Here is a 22,351-nt window from a genome sequence, read left to right as displayed (position 1 = left end):
TTAGTGCACTGAGTTTCAGACCTCTTGGTGCAGTTCCTAAAAGGCACACAGTTACTGTGGAGGGGCTGTCCTGCCGAGCAGGGTCACAGCCTGCTGTCAGGAAGACTCGGGTGAAATCAGGGTCAGAGGCTGGAAGCTTCTGCCAGAAGCTGCTATCCCGATTTGGGAATGACCCTGCTTGGGAACAAGGAGAAGAGCGCTGGTACAGGGCTGCCAAGCTCGGTTTGTGCGGTGCCAGGCTGAGGGCAGGGAGGATTTGGCCTGTGGCTGCCATCCTGGGGGGCAGCTGGCGGGGAGAGGCAGAGGCAGCTGGGGTGAAATGAGGATGGTTGGATGTCTTGCCAAAAGCTGTCTGAGTGACAGTGAGATGTGCAGCACAGCTGGGGCACAGCAGTGGGATGGGGATGTGTTTTGGGATGGGGAGGGACATGGAAGTACCAGCTGGGCTGTGAGTCTCCGCCCACTGTGGTGGCCTCCTTGGGAAGAAGGTGTCTCCAAGCAGCAGAGCATCCTGCCCTGATGGATCCCAGACTAGTCAAGCTCAGTCTGGGGACTGCTCTCCCCCCACAAAAGCATTGCTTTCCGCTGTACACCCTCCCAGCGGGTTCCTGCAGCCTCCCTGACATGTGTTTTGTGTTAGCCCCTCCTAAGGTCAAGAGCTGGCTGGAAAGTATGTTATCAAATTCAGAGGGAGGATTTCATTTCCTAGTTAGATCTTGATCTTTTAAACTTCTAAGCTTGTCTCATTTCAAGGATGGGAACAGAAGAAAACATCTCTTGTTATGTTTGGAGAACATAATTAATGTATTTTGGCTTCACAAACCAGCTTTAACAGAGGATGTGCAAACTCAAAGGGTCCAAGGGGGATAAAGTCCAGGGTGATATCCTTCACCACGAGACTGCTGCTGCTGCAGAGGTGTCTTGAAACACACCCTCCTTGAGGACACATTGCCCTGGAAATGAAACTGGGAAGTGAAACTAGGCTCATCCTGGGTGCAGTGGTGGAAGGCGTCCTGCAGGCATGATGGCACAGAGACTGCTTAGCCACATCAGCACTGTGTGTGGCCGTGGGAGAGCTGGCACTGGGAACAGGCAGCACAGTTTTCTGTAAAATGTGAGTGCTGGGTAACACTCTGCAAACCACAGCTCTGGGTCACTGTTACCAAAAGCCTCATTACCACGTTGTCTTGGGGCTCCTCTCAGTTTGTCTCCCAAGCAAGAGGATGGAGTGGATTCCCATCTCCAGTGCTCCAGGTGGACACTGAGAAGTGGGACGTCTCTTGTGCCCATATGGAAACCAAATGTTTCCCATTCACTGAGTTTCTCCAGTCTTCAGGCTGTGTGGGAGATGGAGGGCACCAGAAGGGTAGCTCATGGTGCTTGCAGGAGTGGCCACTCTTTCAGGCTGATGGAAGCAGTGAAGATTGTGACATCTTTGCCGTTAAAGGTCAAGATGGAAATTCCTGCTCTTGGCACATTGGCCATGATGAGCTTCAGCCAGTGACTTCTTGCACACTGAGCCAGTGTGGCCGAGGCAGGAAACACATGATAACATGTTTCGACATTTTAAGCTCACACCCCACACTTAGTCAGCCTCATACAGAACGGCTTTTTCTTCATCCCCTTCAATAAACAAAACCACATCCTTTAAGATACTGTTTCTTAAGTTTCCAATCACAGTGGTTTAATAGGATGCATTATTTGAAAATGGCCATTTCCCTTCCCCAGGACAGTAATTCCAGGCTCCATGTCCAGCCTGCCAGGGGCTGGAAGGGATGTGCAGTCTTTCTACCATCCTACGACCTAGTTCTGATGCCTTTAAAAATGGAACCACTTTATGGTCCAGAAACAGATTTCCTCTGGAGTCACATCTTGTGCTGCATTCTGTGGTGTCTTAGGAGAACTGAGGGGTGATATGAATGCCATCAGCTTGCTTCTTTTGGCCCTCACAGTTCAAATTCAAGCCTGAGAACATTTACTAATTGCTAGCTGCTTTGGATTCCTTGAAATAGTGCCATTTAGGAAAACCATAGTTCATAGCTAATGTGGACACATGCATTGCCATGGAGGCACCAAACCTGCTGTGTGTGAGAGCCCAATCACCTGAATTAATTGTGAATAAAAGCCAGACACCCCATTTATTTTGCTTGGGAAGTGGTGGTCCTGGGAGCCCCCCAAACAGCAGCAGTTGTGGATGTAGCTGAGTCCATGGGCTCAAACCCAGAGCTTTCTGTCTGGGGAAAGGGCAAGGCTGTCATTTTGAAGGTGAGCAGAGCAAGGGATTTTGATCTCCATCAGATGTAGGCACAGAAGGAGATAACCTCTAGAGATCTTGTAAACATAATCTCCTTTGTCCGGTAATGTTTGAATATGCAGGCTGGATCCAAAGCAAACGATGGGCGTGCAGAAGAGGCTGTAGAAGGACAGCTTGTGATGTGCTGGGACATACGAGATGCCTAGTAAAAGAGAAGGTGCTCCCATGACTTTTGGCAAGGGATATAGCTTGGCAGTCCACAGCCTCTGGTTATCTTGGCACGGTGGGAGAGGCAGGGAGATCAGCGGGTTTGTGTCGATGAAAGGAGTGCGTATATAATTTATCATGTCTGGGACGCTCGAGGCTCTTTCCAGTGGAAAAGCTGAGCTGTAATTAGGTTGCTGATGAGCCTTGTATACAAACCCTTCAGCTCTATAAACTATGCCTGCAAAGGCATCCCTTCTCCTAGGGACTGACCAAGGAAGAATTCGAGCAGTCTCCAGCAGATAGATGCCTCTCTGAAACCAGCTGCTCAGTGGACAGCCACTCCACTTACTGTCACTGACAGCCTTGGAGCCTGTTGACTTTCTCAGCCCTTCACTAAACCCTGTAGCTCCAAGGGGATGCTTCAGTGGAGGGAGAGCCCTTACTGGATTGGTTTCTTTATCCATCTCTGCTGTGAGCTGCCCTGAGCTACTCCCTGGGAGTGCTCAGCTGGTCCCAGCAACCTTCATGGCTTTGGCTGGGACACAGAGGTCCTGTTTGGACACAGGAAATGGTGCTTGTTGACATACTTTTTAAGAAGTTTTAAGAGAACTTCTTAAGTAAAACTGTTAAGAAGAAAGGGAAGGAAATACTTTATGAAGTGGGTGACCTGCTAGGCTTTTTGCTGCTAAACTCTGGGCTCAAAACCAGCAAGGAAGCACTACTTCATTCCCTTCTTAATATCTCTTGATGTAGACAGAGAAAGAAGAGATTATTTCATACAAAACTAGGAAAGGGGAGGTGCCCACTTATCTTGAGCAACTATAGAGGGAAGCTGGAAGATCAGTGAGTAGGTATTTTTTGCTGCTAAATGTAGATATTAATTTGATATTTAGGTGTTTCCCATCAGCATCTGTTTGTTGCTCTGCCAAGTGAGGTCTCTCTGGCAGCTCTTCCTGCTGGGCTGCTGGTCCCTCCCATCCACAGCACCCATCGGTGGCCCCAAATTCTGCTGACACCTCTCCCCTGCTCTCGCTTTCAGGTCATGGGGAGTGTCACTGCGGGGAGTGCAAGTGCCACGCCGGGTACATCGGGGACAACTGCAACTGCTCCACCGAGATGGACAGCTGTGTTTCCAGTGATGGGCAGATGTGCAGCGGCCGGGGTGCCTGTGTCTGCGGGAAGTGTCAGTGCACCGAGCCAGGGGCTTTCGGAGAGACCTGTGAGAAGTGTCCCACCTGCCCAGGTGTCTGTAGCACTAAAAGGTACTCACAGGCAGTTCAGGAGGGGTTTCTTGCTGGTGGGAACAGCAGCTCTTTGGTTCCTGGGAGACTTTTCAGCTAAGGAATTACTCTTGCTTTGTTAAATGTGTGGTCAGCCCCAGGCAAGCCTACTGCTGCTAGGAGCCCATGCTAAGCAACCTGACGGTACCCCAGGTAGAGCAGCAATAAGTGTTGCTGCCCAAGTGCTCATGGAGATTCATGTCCCTGTTCATTTCCAGTGCTGTCTCACTCTGCAGGAAGGGCTGGTGACCCCAGTTTTGCTGCACTCTGAGCTGCAGATGTCTGGGTGGAGAGAGCTTTGAGCTGCAGAGGAGGGGAGGACTGGAATCACTGTCTCTGCCTCAGAGCGATGGAGGTGCCCCAGGCATCAGCCTCAGACTAGCACAGAGCAGCAGGACTGCCTGCCTTGATCTCAGGCAGGATGGATTTTGCAGTAGCTGATGTGCAGCTCCTAAGATCCAAGGGGCAAATACACCCCAAACCTACCAGCTGCTTGCACCTTCATTAAATCCTAGAATAAATCCATCCTTGTGATGGAGATGCTTGGCCTGAAGCTGCTCTTTCTGTGTGGTGCAGATGTGCAGCCCCCAGACCAGCACCCAGGGAGTCCCTTTCCAAGGGCTGAACCCCTATGTTCATGCAGTTTCTGATGTGTGCTTAATCTTCCTCTCTGTGTGTGTTCCTGCAGGGATTGTATTGAATGCAAGCTGTTTAACTCAGGAAGACTGGCTGATAACCAAACCTGCCAAAAGCACTGCAAGGATGAGATCATCACCACTGTGGATGTTCTTGGTAAGTTGGCAGCAGCAGGACTGCAGGTGGTGGGAGCCAGTGACTGTGGCATTGAACTCTTCTTAACCAGACTAAGACATACCTGTAAAGAAAGCTTCAGGGAACACCTGGTATTTAGAAATGTATGTAGGTAGGTAGTGGGTATATGTGTATGTATGGTATGTGTGACGCTCTCTCCGGGCTATCATCCATACTGAAGTAAAAATCTTTTGATTTTAAGTAACATCTTACCACATCTAACCACTGCTGCCAGTGCAGGGAACAAAGAGAGTGGGATGAGGTCACATGAGACAGATGAGATGAATCGTGAGAGAGTGCAAAAGGACAAAGTACCACCCAAAAAAAGGCATTTTCTAATCATCTGAGGTTTCATCTTGGAAGAAGTGAGCTTGTAAGAGAAAGCAAAGCTGTTTTGAAAACAATGAGTTCTGCTTTGGTGGAACTGACTGCTACAAGTCCCCCTGGCAATCTCCTGCCCTTTGTGTTCTCTTCTAGAGGTCACCCCACATGTGCATCTCTCAGCAGATGACTTTCTCCCTGCTCTTTTCATGATATGTCCTGGGAGTCCCTGGTTGCTATTTAGGGGAGTAGAAGGGATCCAGACTTGTGGCAGATTTAATCACTATCCTGAGCTTGGCCTTAGCAATACCCCGTGGAGGGAGGGATGGAGATCAAACAGAGATAAATTACTGTCTGCATCTAGCATTTCCTTCTCTTCTCGTAGTTTATAGAGGTGGGAGTGTCACACCTTGCTCAGCCTTTCACTCCCTTCCTCCTAAGCTGCCTGCAGGTGATGTTTTTCCCATTGACTCCTCCCATATCCAGTGTCCAGCTTTTAAATTATGACCAGTGGAGTTTCCTACCTTTCCCTTTGGGACACTTGCTCTTGTTCTCTCCATTCACCCTGCAGTTCAGCAGGGAGTGCACCTGCACCAGCCCACACCGAGAGGTTTGGAAGTTCAAATCGCGCAAAGTTCCTTTCTAATGCCTGGCTGGCCAGCAAATGCTGGGAATCAAAACTCATCCCTCCTGCCTCGTTAATGCACTATGCCAAAGCCAGATTTTGTTCTGTCAGCTCCCTGGAAGATGAGGCTGGGCTGTGGTTTGTCAGCCCCTTGCATGGCTTTTAGAGAAAAAACCAGCCAGATTTCTGCTTTAAAACATTTTTGGGAATTGTGCTTATGCTTCTGTTGAACTATTGCAGTCAGATTGCACATAGTGCTGAGCTCAAGGCACTCTGTGACTTGGAGATCTGGGCTGCTGGAGAAAGAGGTAAAGCAAAATATTCCTAAAGAAAGTTCTTGTGGACTGTGGACTTCTTCACAGGTGGACTTGGCCAAATCCTTGTTTTCAAGTGCTTTTGTATAATTTAGCTCATATTACAGTCCCTGCTGAAAGGCAGAATGCTGATACTTGTCACAGAATTCATAAGTCTGTATTGTCCTGGCAGAGGAGGATGGGACCTTCTTAAATACTGAATTGCAATGAACACAGTCTTGAACATCCCAACTGCCTTTTGACTCTGGATATGAAGCAGCCAGTGCTTCAAAGCTTTGTAGAGCAAGGCATCTGTCATTGGACCCACAAGCCAGAATGCTGCCTCATGGGAGGCTTGTATGACTTGCTTTGGACTCTGCAGGATCTCCTTGGGTTCTGCAGTATTACATTTGCATTCCTGACAGTTCCAGGGGGAGCACGACAGGTCCCACTCCGAGCTGCACCTGGCAACAGCACACATCAGTGGACCTGAAAGTTCAGTGGGGCACTCACACCTCTCTCTGTAGACATGTGATCTCTGAAACCATGAAGATCACAGAAACCATAACTATTCAGACTTTCATCACTGTGTCTTTTACCGAAATAATGGTGCAAGGATGGGGGTGAAAGCAGCTAGACCTACGGGAACTAAGATTTGCTGCTCAACTCGAAAGAGCATTAGTCAAGAAACATGGAAGTGTTATCTATACTAATCTAGTTAGTACTTTGCTTTGTAACAATCAGCACATTTCCAGCCCATGCTTTGCTACCACTGTGTGCGTAGAGCAGGTTTTCCTGTCCCGAGGTAGGAACAGCTGAGATTTCTCCACACCAGGAACACGTCAGGACTCACGAGAGGGGCAGCTGCATCTGAGCTCAGCTGTTGAAATGGAGGGTATTAATCTTTTAACTGGATGCAGGTCAAAGGCATTGAAAGGAAAAATAAACAGACAGGAGAGAGCTAAGGGGCTGGTGTAGCCTTGCTCTTTAATGCGATCATTTTTCAGCATGACAGACAGGCACGGATACGAGAGCTGTGGAAATCTCTTTCCAGGTGCCTAAGACAAGGTCATGCATGTCTTTGCCAGCCAATAGCACTGGGTCCCCAAATTCCTCTCCCATGAAACTCTCAGCCCTTGCAGGACTGCAGAGCTGTGCTACTGTCACAGCCAGAGATGCTTCCCCATCTGCCTCCAGTCACTGTCCCTGCAACAGGGGCATCCGACGAGCTGTGGCTGTGCCGGGCAGTGGCTCTGCTGAAATCACCCCTTAAGCTAGATCTGCAAACCTCAGGTGATGGCTTTGCTCAATCTTAAGTTGCTTCTATGAAGCAGCCTTCCTCAGGCAGCACCTCACAGTGACCAGGTCCTGTCTGGTGCTGTGGTGTGTCAGACACAAACACACAGCGCCCACATGGCCCTGGGAATAAAGTCTTCTCATTTTTTGCAACTCCCACATCTACACATCATCCTTGCAACCAATTCCTCCCTTCTCCCTCCCTCCCTCCTCCTTTTCCCATTTTCCTTTTCTATCTCACTCTTTAAAAACAAACTTCTCAGCCGTTTCCGGAGCTGGAACTATTCAGTACAGCTGGAGCACGAGCTGGCCATGGGCTGCTGCTGGCCCCGTCTGAGTCGGTGCCCCTTGCTTTCCCTTCACCTTCCACTCTTCAAGAAATTTAGCAGATTAAGAAGAAAACAACATTTATTGCCAAAGCAGACTTACATGAAGGAAGAATGTGTGTGTGTGTGAGGTTGAGTCTGTTTGCTATGGGATGTTTGCCAAGTGCCACATTTTCTCAAGCAGTAAATTTGGACACTGCTCAGCTACAATTTGTATGAGTTGAGATCAAACTGTGCTGCTTTCCAGACTTACTCCCCATTCCTCTGCTCCCAGGCATCCCTGGAAAGCTCTGCTTATCTTGCAGGGGAGAGCTGTGCTAATTCCTAGTATGAAACCTGCCAACTAAATCAACCAAGTGCTGTATTGCAGCTTTAGACATAGCCTGTTAGATGGGGTGACTAGTTCAAAATCAGGGAACCTACACCATTGCAAGTTATTGGGGGGAATTATGTTAAAAAATAGAGGGTGTTGGAAGCATTTCTTTGAAAAATTAGGATACAAAAGTTCTGCAATGTTTGGGATTTTTTTTTTTTTTAATGTATAAAAACTTATACAAAATCCTGTGACTCTTACATCTGGTTCCAGAAACAGATGACCCGAACGCGATCCTCTGCGCCTACCCGGTGAACAACTGCGTCATGAAGTTCACTTACTTGGAGCTTCCAAGTGGGAAATCCAACCTCACCGTCCTCAAAGAGCCAGGTTGGCCCTCCCTTGGATTTCTTTTTTGATAGCACTGGCTGCCTCAGGAGAGGTGATGGGCTGCTGGGGAGCCTGGTGGGTTGCAGAAAGGCTGGTTGCATGTGTGAGCAGATAATCCAGGGTGATTTAAACTGAAGTGGTTTACAGTGATGAAACCCAGCTCCAAATGCTCCCAACTTACTAAAAAAGAACTGTGAGATTAAAACTTGCACCTGAGCCATCAGCATTGCCAGCAAGTGGCTGAAGAGCTTTAGGGGGCTGAATTAAATGGAGCCTATTTAAGTAGTAAAAAGCATGCTTGATTTGGAGATACAGCCCCTGGAAGCAAAAATATCGGAAGGGGACACCTGCTGCGGCTGCTGGTTAAGTCAGGATGTTGGGAAAGACCTTCACCACCTAAGGATTTCCACGTTGCCAAAGAGCTCTGACCCAGACAATGTAAGGGCTGGGTGTCTCTGCTCCCCTCCCCAGGCTGTGCAGACAGCTGTGCTTCCCAGTATTATTTTAATCACATGCAGTGCACTTGCTCAAAGAAAACCTCTCGTGGTGTTGCAGGACAAGCTGGCAAGCATCCAGCAGTAGCTTCTTGTGATCTGCTCTGGTCCTCTGAGTCATGGGGCAATATGGGAAATAATGTTTTATTTCATTTGTGCTGCAGCTTGCACTTAACTGAAAGACCAGTTGACTAGCTAACAGTTAATGTCCTTATTTAAAGCCCTTAGTGATCACCTGTCTCCGTGTGGGAGAAGCTGAGCTGGCTTTTGCCAGAGGCACCTTAACGCTCTGTGTCCCACGTGGGTCACCTGGCATTAAAACCCTGCGTCACTGTTGGACAGTGGCACTGCAGCCCTACTCTTCTCCTGAAGCACTACGTGACATCCCAGCTCTGGTGACATCCATGAGAAGTGTCCCTTTGACCTGCCTCTAGCCAGGAATGTATTTAATTAATAAAAAAAAAAAAATCAGTGTGATTTCAGAGGGGACTGTTGCTTTTTTAAATTTAGCCACTGCTGCTAGCCCTGCCCTGGGGTTAATTGCTCAGTGGCTGCAGTCCAGTTCTTTACATCCCTGTATCCCGATCTGGGATACACTCACACCACAGCTAATTACCTTTTCTCCCTCATTGCCAGCCTGCAGCTCAGCCCCCAGCGCCGTGACGATCGTGCTGGCAGTGATTGGCAGCGTGGTGCTGATTGGGATCATCCTGCTGGCTCTCTGGAAGCTGCTCGTCACCATCCACGACAGGCGGGAGTTCGACCGATTCCAGAGCGAACGTTCCCGGGCCAGATATGAAATGGTGAGCCTGGGGCAGGGGTGCTGCTGGTGTATGGGGGGGCTGTTGGGATGCCAACAGCTCTGCAGTGAGGGAGAAGGGTGGCAGGCACGAGGGATGCAGGTGTCCATACCCTGTGGTGCCTTCAGGGTCCAGCATGTCGCACTGCTTTCTCCTTGGCAAGTTATAAATGCTCTGCAAAACTATACCCAGCCTTTGGCTCCATCATCTATTTCCCAGCAGAGCTGGAGGCTGAAGAAGGTAGAGGAGACTGTGGTGGCAGCCAAATTGGTCAGGTCTGTGAGGGAATCCTTCTGGGAGACTTTGAGTGGGGGTCCTCAGCGTTTGAGGGCAGTGCCTCTGCCTGCAGGCAGGATGGAAGGTGGGTCTGATGGATAAACAGCCCTGGATAAACAACACTGCTTTTGGACTGAATGCTCAGTTCACTCAAAGCCAAATGCAGTGCTGTCACCAAACTAATTGGTATGTTTTTACCATGACATGGACTTTGTTCCTTATCTTTGTTCTTTTTGTCTGCTCCTTTCTCCAAAGGCATCCAATCCTCTCTACCGAAAGCCTATTTCCACGCATAACGTAGAGTTCACGTTCAACAAGCTCAACAAGTCTTACAATGGTACAGTTGACTGAAGGGGTCTCAGCGCCTGGCACTGCCGTGGACAATTGCTTGACTGGCCGGGCTGCTTCCCCACTTGAAGATGGGATTCTCTTCAGGGGCGAGAATCCCTTACGACAGGACTGGTCGATGACCAAAGCCTGTTATTTGCACAGTAAGGAGAAAGGTCTGGTTCATTCTGGAGGCACAGACATGAGGGCAGGGTCCCTGCCTGTGTTGATGGACTCTGAGCCATGTGCATCTCCATACCCCAGCTTTCCAGATGTATTAAACCTGCCAACTAAGTCAACCAAGTGCCATATTGCAGCTTTAGACATATCCCATTAGGAAAGGTGACTAGGTAAAAAATCAGGGGAACCCACACCATCACAAGTTGTTAGGGGGGAATTAGCTTAAAAACAGGGTCTTGGAACCATATGTGTAAGAAATTAGGATTAAAAAGTTCTGCAGTCTTTAGGAATTTTTTTTATATAAACCCCAAAATAAAACAGTTGTGCATATATGATGCTGTGAGTTCATTGTTTCTTTGCTGAGCCCCCTATCAAAACTGGGGCTTGCTCCTCCTGCAAGCAGGAGTGGTGCTGCCTGATGGATTTATTAATAGAGCCTTACCAGTCAAAGCATGGCTATAAAACTAGGAGCTGGAGCTGCAGGGACTGCCACAGAAGTTGTGTTGATTTAATGTACTGGTGTTGACCCAGGGCAGGGAGTGCCTCAAGGAGCTCCTGCTCTGAGCCAGGGGTATTAAACAGATGGGAAACTGGTGGGAACACAAGGAAAGGGGAGTTTAGGCTGAGGAAACGAAATTAAACACCCATTCCTTAGGGTGTGCATGTAGGTGTCCAGCCCGTGTGCCTGCAGGAAGGCAGCTGGGAGCACACAGCAGCTCCTCCAGACCTCAGACTTTTTACCAGAGGACTGTTGCTGTGGGGTCCAGTGGAGCCCAGCCAGAAAAGCAGGGGAGCCCTGAGCTTTTGGCTGGAAAGGGAGCTGGATCGAACCCAGTGTTGTTGCTTCAGAACATACATTTTGCTTTGGTTTTTTTGATTTTTTTTCTTTTTCCCCCCCAAACTATTCCCACAGCCCTGTCTGTTTTCCTCTGGAGCTGGGGTTTGAGTTACCCTGCTGACAGCTGCAGCTTTAAACCCACACAGACGGGGCTGCAGCTGCCACAGGAGAGAGAAGCTGGAGCAATTGCTACTGCCTGGATTTTTTTTTCCTTCTTTTTTTCAAATTTCTTTTTTTCTTGTCTCTTCGCCCCGAACAGATCATGCAATAGTCAGTTGAAGGAAGCTTGCCAGGGAAAAGCAAAAACAAATGGTGTTCATTGTTTGGACTTGCTCTTCTCATTGGAAAAGGGCCATGGGCCCATCCTTCCGGATTTTTTTTTTTTTTAATGTGTTTTTGCCTCTATAAACAGAAGCTCTTATTTGTTCAGTATAAACAGCTCTCTTTTAAGAATTTTATGGCCCCCCTCCTCCTAAAAGCAGCACTGAAGAAATGCAGCAGACCATACTAAAAATATCTTGGAACTGGGATTTTTAGGGTGGCAGCAAGTGGCGCATTGCCAGCATCAGTGCTGATGAGGTGGGGTAAAAGCCTCAAAACCTCAAGCAAATGAAATCTGTACCCTGTCTTCCCACTTGATTCCACTAAATCTGCCCTAGCAGGGGGGGAGGGTGCATACATCCATCCTGAAAACAAGTGCAGGGGCAGGCTCTGGTTAAATGCTGCCTTCATGTAACCCACCGTGGGTGGGCTGGAGGCTGTGCCACCTCCTCCCCGCAGCACCACAAGCAGCAGGACAGGCCTGAGTACTGCACAGGGGCAGGTCTTCAGAGCTCCACATCTCCGACACAATAATGAAATCCAGGCTAAAGTTTGCAGGCTGAGAAAATTGCATTTTGAATACCTGGGACTAACCCTGCCGCCTGGGAAGGAGCATCCATGGGGCAAATTTGGGGTTTGTGACCAACCCACTGCCTCGTGCCAAGATGGCAAGACAGATTTCATCACTGTCACAAAAGAAAAAGTAGAAAGCAGTCAGAAAATAATCACAAGGAGACAGAGCAACTTTTAGCTTGGTTCACGTGGCTGCCTCACGCAAGTCATACTGCCTCAGGCACGGAAAGGGGGAGCAGGAAGGAAAGTGGAGGGAAAGGAAGGGCAGGAATGCTTTAAACCAGCTTTGCCACCCAAAGCAGCAAATGCTGTGAATACAGTTCTGCTTCAGTTAATTTGTGAGGGACCAAGCAGTTTAAAAACAAATCCACCTCTCTGCACTCTGAAAGGAGAGGCACAGGCAGTGCCCCCCCTGCCACCCTTTCCCTTGCACTCTTGCAGATTACCTTTGTGCTGTGGCATTTCCCACAGCAGTGGGTTAGGGCTGAGAGACTGGGCAATCCAGGCAGTTGTAGGGAGCCAAGATTTGACTCATTGCTAAGGGGTGGTTTGGGCAGAGAGAGTGGAAAAAGCAGAGAAAAGGCTTGGGGATGGGACTGCAAGTGCCCTCCTTCCCCTGCACTGGGAGACTCAGCTGTAAAGCAGACTGGTCTGCAAGAGTAGGCAGGGAGCAATGTGGGACCAAGTAAGCAAGGGAAGGGTGCCACAGGCAAGGCTAAGCCAGTATACAAAAAGAAGGGAATAGGGTTGATGCTGCCTGTGGTGCTGTGCCAGGCAGTGCAGAGCAGTCCCCCAAATTTAGCTTCTCCCCAAGGATACATCTTTAAAAAAAGTAAGGAAGTGCTGCTAAGGCTTTGTGTTGCTGTGTAAGCAGATCTGCCCTTACCCTTGCAAGGGTAGTGCCAAGCACAGTCATGGGAGTGGTGTATTTCAGTCAGCAGCAGTTTATTTGTGTCTGTAAATACATGCAGCCTGACCACAGCTAGCATTCCTGAATGAAAACTCCAGCAGAAGGCATCAACGGGTCAAATGTGATGGAAAAACGTCAGTGCTCGTCTAGCCAAGCTGGAATCCGGATGCCCTTGCAACATCATCTCCTCCTGTTTCCCCAGCCACAGCTGATGGCTGCTGCTGCTGCAGGGCTGCTGGCACTCACCAGTGCCTTTTCCCTGTGCTGCTGGTCTGGGGGAGGAGAGCACATCATTCCTTGGGAAAAGTCAAGGCCAATAGCAGCATTATTTGTTTTGTTAATTGTGGAGATGCAGTGAAACCCTTCCCTGTTACAAAGCCTGAGTGAGGCATGCTCTCCTGCATCCTCACTGCCCTTTATGGTGGACTAAGAAGGTGCTCAACAGCTGAAGGCAAAGCCCAGGCTCTGGAAGATGAATGCTCCACACTCTTGAACTTATTTAACCTTGTATTTCTCCATCCAAGTGGAAAGCCAAGGAGCTACAGTGTTGAGAAAAGGATCACTAAGCTGCCTGCAGGAAATGCCACAGGGAGGTAACTCACTGCATGTGCAGCCCAGCAGCATCTCCTGGCTGCTGTATGCCAGCACCACCTCCATATCTGAACACACGAACTGGAATTGACTGCTGTTCTCCTCTCCACTGCCAGCCTGCAAAAGTCAAAACAGTACAGCAGAGACACAGGAGTTTATTTCATCCTGTCCCTTTATGCGTGCCTGCTAGCTTATGATGGTGTCCACTGGATGCAGCCTGTCAGAAACTTGTCCAAACGACCTGGGATCACCCAGTCTGTGTATGGGCAAAGCCTGCAACCATGGGTTTGCAGGACCCTGTCATGCACAAGGACATGGAGGCTTTATTGCCTAAATTACTTTATTGCATTTTACTACAAGTCACCACTATCAAGGTAAACATACTAATGATTAGCAAAACAAGTATATCTCTGCTACAAATAACTACTCTAAGGCTGTCATGGTTTAACCCCAGCTGACAACTCAGCCCCACACAGCCACTCTCTCACTCTGCCATGGTGGGGTAGGGGAGAGAATCGGAAGAGTAAAAAACTGAGAAAACGTGGGTTGAGATAAACACAGTTCCATAAGTAAAGCCACAGCTGCATGTAAGCAAAGCAAAACAAGGAGTTCATTCCTTCAGAGCCTGGCTGGCAGGTTGTTCAGCCAGTCCCTGGAAAACTGGGCTCCTTCGTGCCTAACGGTGACTTGGGAAGACAAACGCCATGACTCCGACCGTACCCCCCCTTCCTTCTTCTTCCCCTGGTTCTCTGTGCTGAGCATGATGCCATCTGCTCTGGGATATCCCTGAGGTCAGTTGGGGTCAGCTGTCCTGGCTATGTCCCCTCCCAACTCCTTGTGCACCCTCAGCATCCTCGCTGGTGGGGTGGGGGGAGGAGCAGAAAAGGCCTTGAATCTGTGTAAGCTCTGCTCAGCTGAAAGTAAAACATCTCTGTATTATCAACACTGTTTCCAGCAAAAATCCCAATTGTGCTAGCTGCTGTGAAAAAAATTATCCCAGCCAAAAGCAGCTCAAGCAAATATATATTTCAACAGCAGCAGAAATCACTATTAGCAGTACTGAATATTAGTAGCAAGTCTATATTTCAATTTTACAAGTCATTATAAAATTACCACTAGTAAAGCAGCAAAAATACTTACCAGTAATTATTATTTAGGACAAGAGGAAATGGCTTCAAGTTGCACCAGGGGAGGTTTAGCTTGGATATCAGGAAAAAATTCTGCACTGGAAGGGTTGTCAAGCATTGGAACAGGGTGCCCAGGGAAGTGGTGGAGTCAACAAACTTGGAGGTGTTTAAAAGGCGAGTAGGTGTAGCACTTTGGGATGTGGTTTAGTGGGGGACTTGTCAGTGCTGGGGTAATGCTGGGATTCAATAGCCGTAAGGATTTTCTCCACCCTAAATGATTCTATGTTTTTATGATTCTAATCTAAACCTTTCTTTCTTGGAGTGACGAGGTCACGGTTAACTTTAGAGGTATTTGAACAATAGACAATGTGCTCAGAAAGGCAGCAACCCTTCTCTTGTGCCCTCAGTTCCAAGGGTTATTGGATGGCAGCACAGACTAAAAATATATACTCTATGATTCTGAAGGTGTTTTTCAACCTAAATGATTATATGCATGCTTATATGTATGTGTGTGTATATATATATGTCACTGTGTATATATGTGTGTGTGTGTATATGTGCACATACATATATAAAATGTTATATAAAATGTTACCAGTACCAAGTGCTCATCAAACCCATTCCAGAAGTGGGGCCAGCTGACAGTGGGTGAAATCTCACTCAAACAATGCATTGGGTCTGACTGAGATAGAGTTCATTTTCCCTTAGCAGCCCTCACAGCACTGTGCTTTGCATTGGGAGCTGGAAAGGTGTAGATAACACACCACTGTTTCAGCTACTGCTGAGCCAACCTGTTCCTCTTACATTCCCCCCCCCATCAAGGGGCTGGGAATGGGCAAGATCCTGGGAGGGCACACAGCCAGGCCAGCTGACCCAAATTAACCAAAGAGGTATTCCATACTGTGTGACATCAGCTCAGATGTGAAAGCTAAGGGAGGGAGGAGGAAGAGGGAGGCATTCATTACTCTACAATGTTTGCCTTCTGGAGCAACCACCATGTGTGCTGAAGCCCTGCTTCCCGGGAAGTGCCTGAACATCGTTCACTGATGGGAAGTAGAGATTAACTTTTCCCTTTGCTTATGCATGTGCAAACTTTTGCTTGTCTTTATTGTCGCTTTAGTAAAGTGCCTTATCTCAACCTACGAGTTGTTTTCCAGCTTATTCTCTCCTGTGTCCTGCTGGGAAGGGGAGCGATAGAGTGGCTTGGTGGGCACCGGCTGCCCAGCTAAGGTCAACACACTACCATCCTTTTTGGTACCCAAACGTGGGGTGAGATAAAGGCAGTTATATATATGTATATCTATATCTATGTTGCATGCTGTAGTAAAAAGTAAATCATAGTTATAGAGTAGCAAGCTCTTGTGCAGGACACGGAGTTTGTCAGCTGCACTGCTTATCTCTATTTTGCTGAGTTTGGGAACATGTTAACAAAAACAATGGCTCTGTGCTTTGCTCTTACACTGATGGCCTTGTTGTGTGGGGGGAGCTATCTTCTGGGGCTGGTGATGGATGTGAATGGTTTTATAATGCAGGCTCCCATGGTCTTTGCCCATCCTTATGTAAGCCGTTTAACACTGTTAATAGTATTAGCTAATACTGTTGGCATGCTATGGAGTTCATGGAATCTGGCATCATCCTGGGGTAGGAGAAAACAAACTTTAGGTGAGGAGATATTGAAAGATGCCCTGAGGCATCCGGTTCCTGGGTGGCAGGGTGCATGGAAGGATTTGGGCAGGTTCCTAGGGCGGTTATCACCTCCCATTGCCTGGGACTTTACACCTGAACAGGTAATCAACCCTGACAAACTGACCCATCAACTGATAGAAGGGTGCCTTGCCCACCCCACTGAAAACCAGCAGCTTCTTGCCCTGTACTGGGGCTTGGCCTGTGCCTACCGAGCCACTGTTCAGTACTCTCAGAGGACTGTAGCTGAGGCAGGAACACAAACTGCACTTGAGGACACTATGGCCGAGTCAGGGACTCAAACCACAGCAGCTGCAGTAATTGCCCCGGAAGTGAAAGCAAAAAAGTGGACAAGGCAAGTTACACACCCTTACCATCGATTAGTATGGGAGGAAGAAGAGGAAGAAGAAGAAGGGGAAGTAACAGTAGGAAAGGAGGGGCTAGATCAAGAAGCAGATCCTTCAACAAAGAAATCAAAAGGAGGGAGGCAAATCAAACAGGAAACTGAAGTTACTCGGTCCCTGACCTCATCAGAACTTCGAGACTTGCGAAAAGATTACAGCCGCCAGCCAGGTGAGCCGATTTCTGCCTGGCTGCTGCGATGCTGGGACAATGGGGCTGGCAGACAGCAGTTAGAAGGTCATGAAGCCCAACAGCTGGGATCCCTTGCTAAAGATCGGGAAATTGAAAGAGGAATTGGAAAAGAAGGAGCAATTTGCAGCCTCTGGAGACGGCTCCTTTCAAGTGTGAGGGCAAGATACCCATTTAAGGAAGATCTTGTGAACTCCCCAGGGAAGTGGACCACTGCAGACGAAGGTATCCAGTACTTGAGAGAATTAGCAGTGCTGGAAATTGTCTATAGGGATCTAAAAAGTGACAGGGTCCCTGAAGATCCAGAGGATGCCTCTTGCACCATGGCCATGTGGAGGAAGGTGGTTCAAAGCGCCCCCGCATCATATTCCAGCAGCTTAGTATCATTGTATCACCCACAGATGGATACACCAACCATAGAGATGGCATCCTCCTGGCTCCGAAATGTAGAAGAAACTCTGGGCACTTCCTCATCCCTACAAGCCAGCAGCCCAGCTTTTAGGGGCAGCCCAAGAGATCGGTCCTCTCCTTCCCCAGTCAGAGGGAAGGGAAGCCCCAAGCGCAGGCCCCGTGGTGAACTCTGGTTCTTTCTGCGTGACCAGGGGGAGGACATGAGGAAATGGGTCGGTGAACCCACCTTTAAGCTGGAAGCCCGTGTCCGTGAACTGAGAGGGAAGAAAGCTGTTAAAAGGTCACCCAAAAAGACTGCCAGTGTAGTTGCCACAGAGAGACAAGAAGGCAATCAGCGATTTCCCAGACATAAAAGAACTAAAATCACTTCCTTTCACCCTGGTGAGGGGACTTCTGATCTGGCATCACGAAGGTCAGACAGTGAATACTCTGACCAGGAATAGAAGGTCCCTGCCTCCGGCCAGGGGGAGGAAAGGAATGACCGGGTATGCTGGACTGTGTGGATTCAATGGCCTGGCACATTGGATCCACAGAAGTGTAAAGCTTTAGTAGATACCGGTGCACAGTGTACACTGATGCCATCAAGGCACAGGAGTGCAGAATCCATCTGGATCTTTGGAGTGACAGGGGGATGCCAGGAGTTTTCTGTGTGTGAGCTTAACAGTGGACAAGTGGGAAAAGCACCCCACTGTGACTGGCTCAGAGGCCCCTTGTATCCTTGGCATCAAGTAGGTACTTCAAGGATCCAAAAGGATATCAGTGGGCTTTTAGTGTAGCTACAGTGAACACAGAGAAGATCAAACAGCTATCCATCCTGCCTGGCCTCTCAGAAGATCCCTTCATTGTAGGATTGCTGCAGATTGAAGACCAGCAAGTACCAATTGCTACCAGGACTGTGCACCGGCAGCAGTATTGCACCAGCCGAGACTCTGTAACCCCCATCCATGAACTAATTAGTCCTTGGAGACCCAAAGAGTGATCAGCAGGACCTGCTCACCCTTTAACAACCCCATATAGCCAGTGTGAAAGTCTCATGGGGAATGGAGGCTGACAGTGGACTGCCTGGGCCTGAATGAAGTCACACCACTTGTGAGTGCTGCTGTACCAGACATGTTGGAACTCCAATATGAGCTGGAGTCAAAGGCAGCCAAGTGGTGCCACACAGATTATACATGAATGTGAAGCATGTGCTGCAATCAAACGAGCCACACAAGTGGAGTCTCCTTGGAAGAGAGGGTGGTAGCTGGTTTCCAGTATGGTGAGGCCTGGCAAATTGACTATATTGAGCCATTGCCATGAACACACCAAGGCAAAAGCTACATCCTCACCATGGCGGAGGCAACAGCTGGCTGGCTGGAAACATCCCCTGTAAAGCATTGCCACTGCTCGGGACACCTTGAGATCCCAAGCCTTGAGGGACAGATTTTGTAGCAACACGATACTACAGAGAGAATTGAATCAGACAATGGGGCTCACTTTTAAAATAACCTCATAAACTCTTGGGCAAAGAAACATGGCATTGAGTGGATATATCACATTCCTTTATTACCCACACGCCTCTGGGAAGATTGAAAGGTGACACAGACTGCTGAAAACTATGTAAAGAGTGTAAGGCAATGGGGCCATGGAAGCACTGGGATGCAAATTTAGCAGAAGCCACTTGGCTGGTCAGCTAGGGGATCTGGTAACCACCCTGGTCCTGCCCAAGCTAAACCCCTACACACTGTGGGAGGAGATAAGGTTCCTGCACTACACATAAGGAAGTGACTGGGGAAGTTGGTGTGGATTTCTCCTTCCGTGGGAAAAGGCAAGCCCATTTGTGGGATTGTCTTTGCCCAAGGACCTGGGTGTACGTGGTGGGGAATGCAGAAGGATGGGGAGACATGGTGTGTGCCTCAAGGAGATTTAAGCGTGGGGGAAAAATAATCTGTGGTGTGAGTTGTATGTTGCAGGAAATAAAGTAGCAGGAGTGACATGAACTGATGAAGAGTGAATTTTGCGAGGAGCAAGGAGAATGCAATGACAACCCGAGCCAGGCTGGTGTTGGTGCCCAACAATCAAGTGTGCTACTTCTCCTGTCCTGACCACTCATCCTGATGGAATGGAGCCCAAGTCAAGGATCTGGAGGGATGGAGGAAGCCCATGAAATGGGAAAATAATATCTATCTTTGAAAGAACGGGGGATAGTGGTTAATGCAAATGTATGTTTGGTATAGAGATGGTTTAAGGATGTAGCTCAAGTTGAATGTGTGGGCAAGAAGGCATTCCAGTAATGAGAAATAAATACAGTGGAACAGTTGGGAAATATATAAATTGTGTGGGATCTGAGTATGATGCAAATGGTATGGAATAAGGGGTGGACAAGGCATTGGGTCTGACTGAGATAGAGTTCATTTTCCCTTAGCAGCTCTCACAGTGCTGTGCTTTGCAGTGGGAGCTGGAAAGGTGTAGATAACACACCAGTGTTTTGGCTACTGCTGAGCTGACCTGTTCCTGTGACATTTGTGTCCCCATCAAGGGGCTGGGAATGGGCAAGATCCTGGGAGGGCACAGAACCAGGCCAGCTGATCCAAATTCACCAATGGGATATTCCATACTGTATGGCATCAGCTCAGATATAAAAGCTAAGGGGGGGAAGAGGAATGGGGTGCATTCATTACTCTACAGTGTTTGCCTTCTGGAGCAACCACTACACGTGCTGAAGCCCTGCTTCCCGGGAAGTGTCCGAACATCGCTTGCAGATGGGAAGTAGAGATTGACTTTTCCCTTTGCTTATGCACACACAAACTTCCACTTGTCTTCTTTTGCTTTAGTAAACTGCCTTATCTCAACCTACGAGGTGTTTTCCATCTTATTCTCTCCCGTGTTCCACTGGGAAGGGGAGTGATAGAGCAGCTCAGTGGACACCTGGCACCCAGCCAAGGTCAACTCACTCCACATGGCAGAGCCTGGAGTCAACTTGGCATTCCCGGTGAGAGTCTGCTCCACCAAGGAAATACGATGGGGAGCAAAGATTTGTGCACACTGGGATGCATCAGAGAAAGAGGCTCTATTTAGGGTAAAAAGTAAGTCCTTTTTATACCACAGAGACATAACCAGGCATAGGATACCAGCACTTGGAACAGCCAGTAGGTGCTGCTGACTTCTGTTTTCATCTGGCACAGTCAATAAATGATTATGTAAATGGGGCAGAACACAAGCTTGTATTGATTCTGGAAACCTCATGGACCTGTTAGTACAGGGTTAAACACTCTGCCCTGATCACCTACAGGGTAATGGTTGTGTTGAAAGTTAAAAGTCAGAACTTGAGATGGAAATGCCTAAGAAGCAAGATGTGCTGTGGTACAAGTGTCTATCGTCTGTGGTGGTACTCTTAGTGCCACAAAAACATGGGTTAAAAAGTTGGCTACCAGCTTCAGCCAGAGTCATTGTCATGTTTGTAGAATGAATTAGAAAAACATGGATTAAAAACAAAAATCAATTTTGTTATAATCAGAGTGCCCAAAAGAGGTTATGATCTATACAGCCAATTGTGTTGCTTGGGTCTTATATGTCCCAATTATCATTAGTACTAAGCCAACTCTACAGACAGCAGCATGTAGAATTAGGGCCGGTGAGATTACAGTATCTTTTGACAATCCATGTTATTAACATTCCATGTGAGATGCCAGAGTCCATTAAAACCTCCTTTGTTTGTAATTGCTGATTCATTATTTCAGGTCCATGAGGTTTCCAGAATCAATACAAGCTTGTGCTCTGTCCCATTTACACTGAAACCATGCTTGGGGGTGATTGTAACACTGTGTAATTACAGTTGCTTGTCTTCCTCACCCAGATTGAATCTGTGTCCTGGGCCATCATAATGCACCGTGGGGCCTCAACATATGAATGCGCTTTAAAGGTTGTTGTTGATAATTTGGTGTATTGGGGAGAAAGCATGCCAAATTAGGTTGACCCCAAGATGCTTCAGAGACAGGTTGTCCTGGGCCTCAAAATTTGGCTTCTAATGATCACGGGTGGTATAAACAATGCCAACAATCCAATTTGTTGCCTGCTTGAGAAATTATATTCATAAATTGAACAAAGTGATCACTATTCCATCTTTGAAATAAGGAACAAGCAATAATGTAATTAAAAGATATGGTGTGCATAATGTAACAGTTACAAAAAAGACAAATGCTCATGATGTTGTTTCACTTCATGCCAACTTGCCAAATTAGTACAACATCTGGAGGAGTGGAGGAAGCCCATGGACCCTGAGAGGACTATCTATCTGTTAAAGAACAGGGGACAGCAGTTAATGAGAATGCAGAAATCTCTGTGTTGGTTGTAAAGGTGGTTTAACTATGTAGTTTGAGTTGCAAGCATTAGTAAGAAGGGATTTCAGTAATGAGAATTAAATACAATTGAATCAGTACTGTGTGAAGTGCCGGGCCCCACAATTTAAGACGGATGTTAAGGTCCTTGAATGCACCCAGAAGACTCCAGGTTTATTTAGTTTAGAGAAAAGGAGGCTGAGGCAAGACCTCATTGTGCTCTGCAGCTTCCTGAGGAGGGGAGGTGGCTCCTTCCCTGCCTGCAGTCTGCTAGTGCCACCCCATCATGCCTACCCCACAGTCTTTGCAAGATAAACATGGGCATCTCCTCTAGTCAGCCTGCTGTGAGTCCTGTTCCTTGCAGGAGATCCCATAAGTGTCTCCATTCCAGATCACGCTCCTGTTTGCAGGGGGCCATTTTGTGTCAGATCAATTAATTTCAGCATTTCAAGCATTTTGTCCCTTATTCTTACTGCTCTGAGCTCCCTTAAGCCTCTGGATGACCCTGACCTGACCTTCCTTTTGGGAGTGCTTCCCTGTCCTTGTTGCCTCCCCACAAGGATTGTCAGTTTTCCAGCCCTTGGGCCACTGTGGTGTTTCAGTGCCAGCTTTCATGCCATAACATTAAGGACAGGCTTTTTTTGGTCCCTCTGGATGTGGCATTTTGCAAGAATTTTAGTTCCCCTGCTGCTGTTGCTGGCACAGCCATCATGTCCCAGGATGTTGTCTCTGTCCCTTAAGGACATCCTGAGCAGTCAGTCTCATTGTCCAGCCAGAAAATCCATCAAGAGTACTAGA

General features: G+C 48.0%; 1 protein-coding gene across 1 annotated transcript in view; it reads left to right on the top strand.

The window, feature by feature from the left end:
* The window catches only part of ITGB5 (integrin subunit beta 5), a 57,882-nt gene extending 47,355 nt beyond the window's left edge, over nucleotides 1-10,527 (top strand). Inside the window, exons 11-15 of the mRNA XM_032115399.1 lie at nucleotides 3,501-3,723; nucleotides 4,430-4,533; nucleotides 7,999-8,115; nucleotides 9,246-9,412; nucleotides 9,941-10,527. Coding sequence (XP_031971290.1) covers nucleotides 3,501-3,723; nucleotides 4,430-4,533; nucleotides 7,999-8,115; nucleotides 9,246-9,412; nucleotides 9,941-10,036 — 707 coding nt within the window. The 3' untranslated portion in view covers nucleotides 10,037-10,527. The remainder of the gene's footprint in view (nucleotides 1-3,500; nucleotides 3,724-4,429; nucleotides 4,534-7,998; nucleotides 8,116-9,245; nucleotides 9,413-9,940) is intronic.
* The last annotated feature ends 11,824 nt before the right edge of the window (nucleotides 10,528-22,351 follow it).

Source organism: Corvus moneduloides, chromosome 7 (assembly GCF_009650955.1).
Source record: "Corvus moneduloides isolate bCorMon1 chromosome 7, bCorMon1.pri, whole genome shotgun sequence".
Taxonomy (NCBI): Eukaryota; Metazoa; Chordata; class Aves; order Passeriformes; family Corvidae; genus Corvus; species Corvus moneduloides.
The sequence above is the reverse complement of the archived record's forward strand: the minus strand, read 5'-3'. Positions and strand labels throughout refer to the sequence as shown.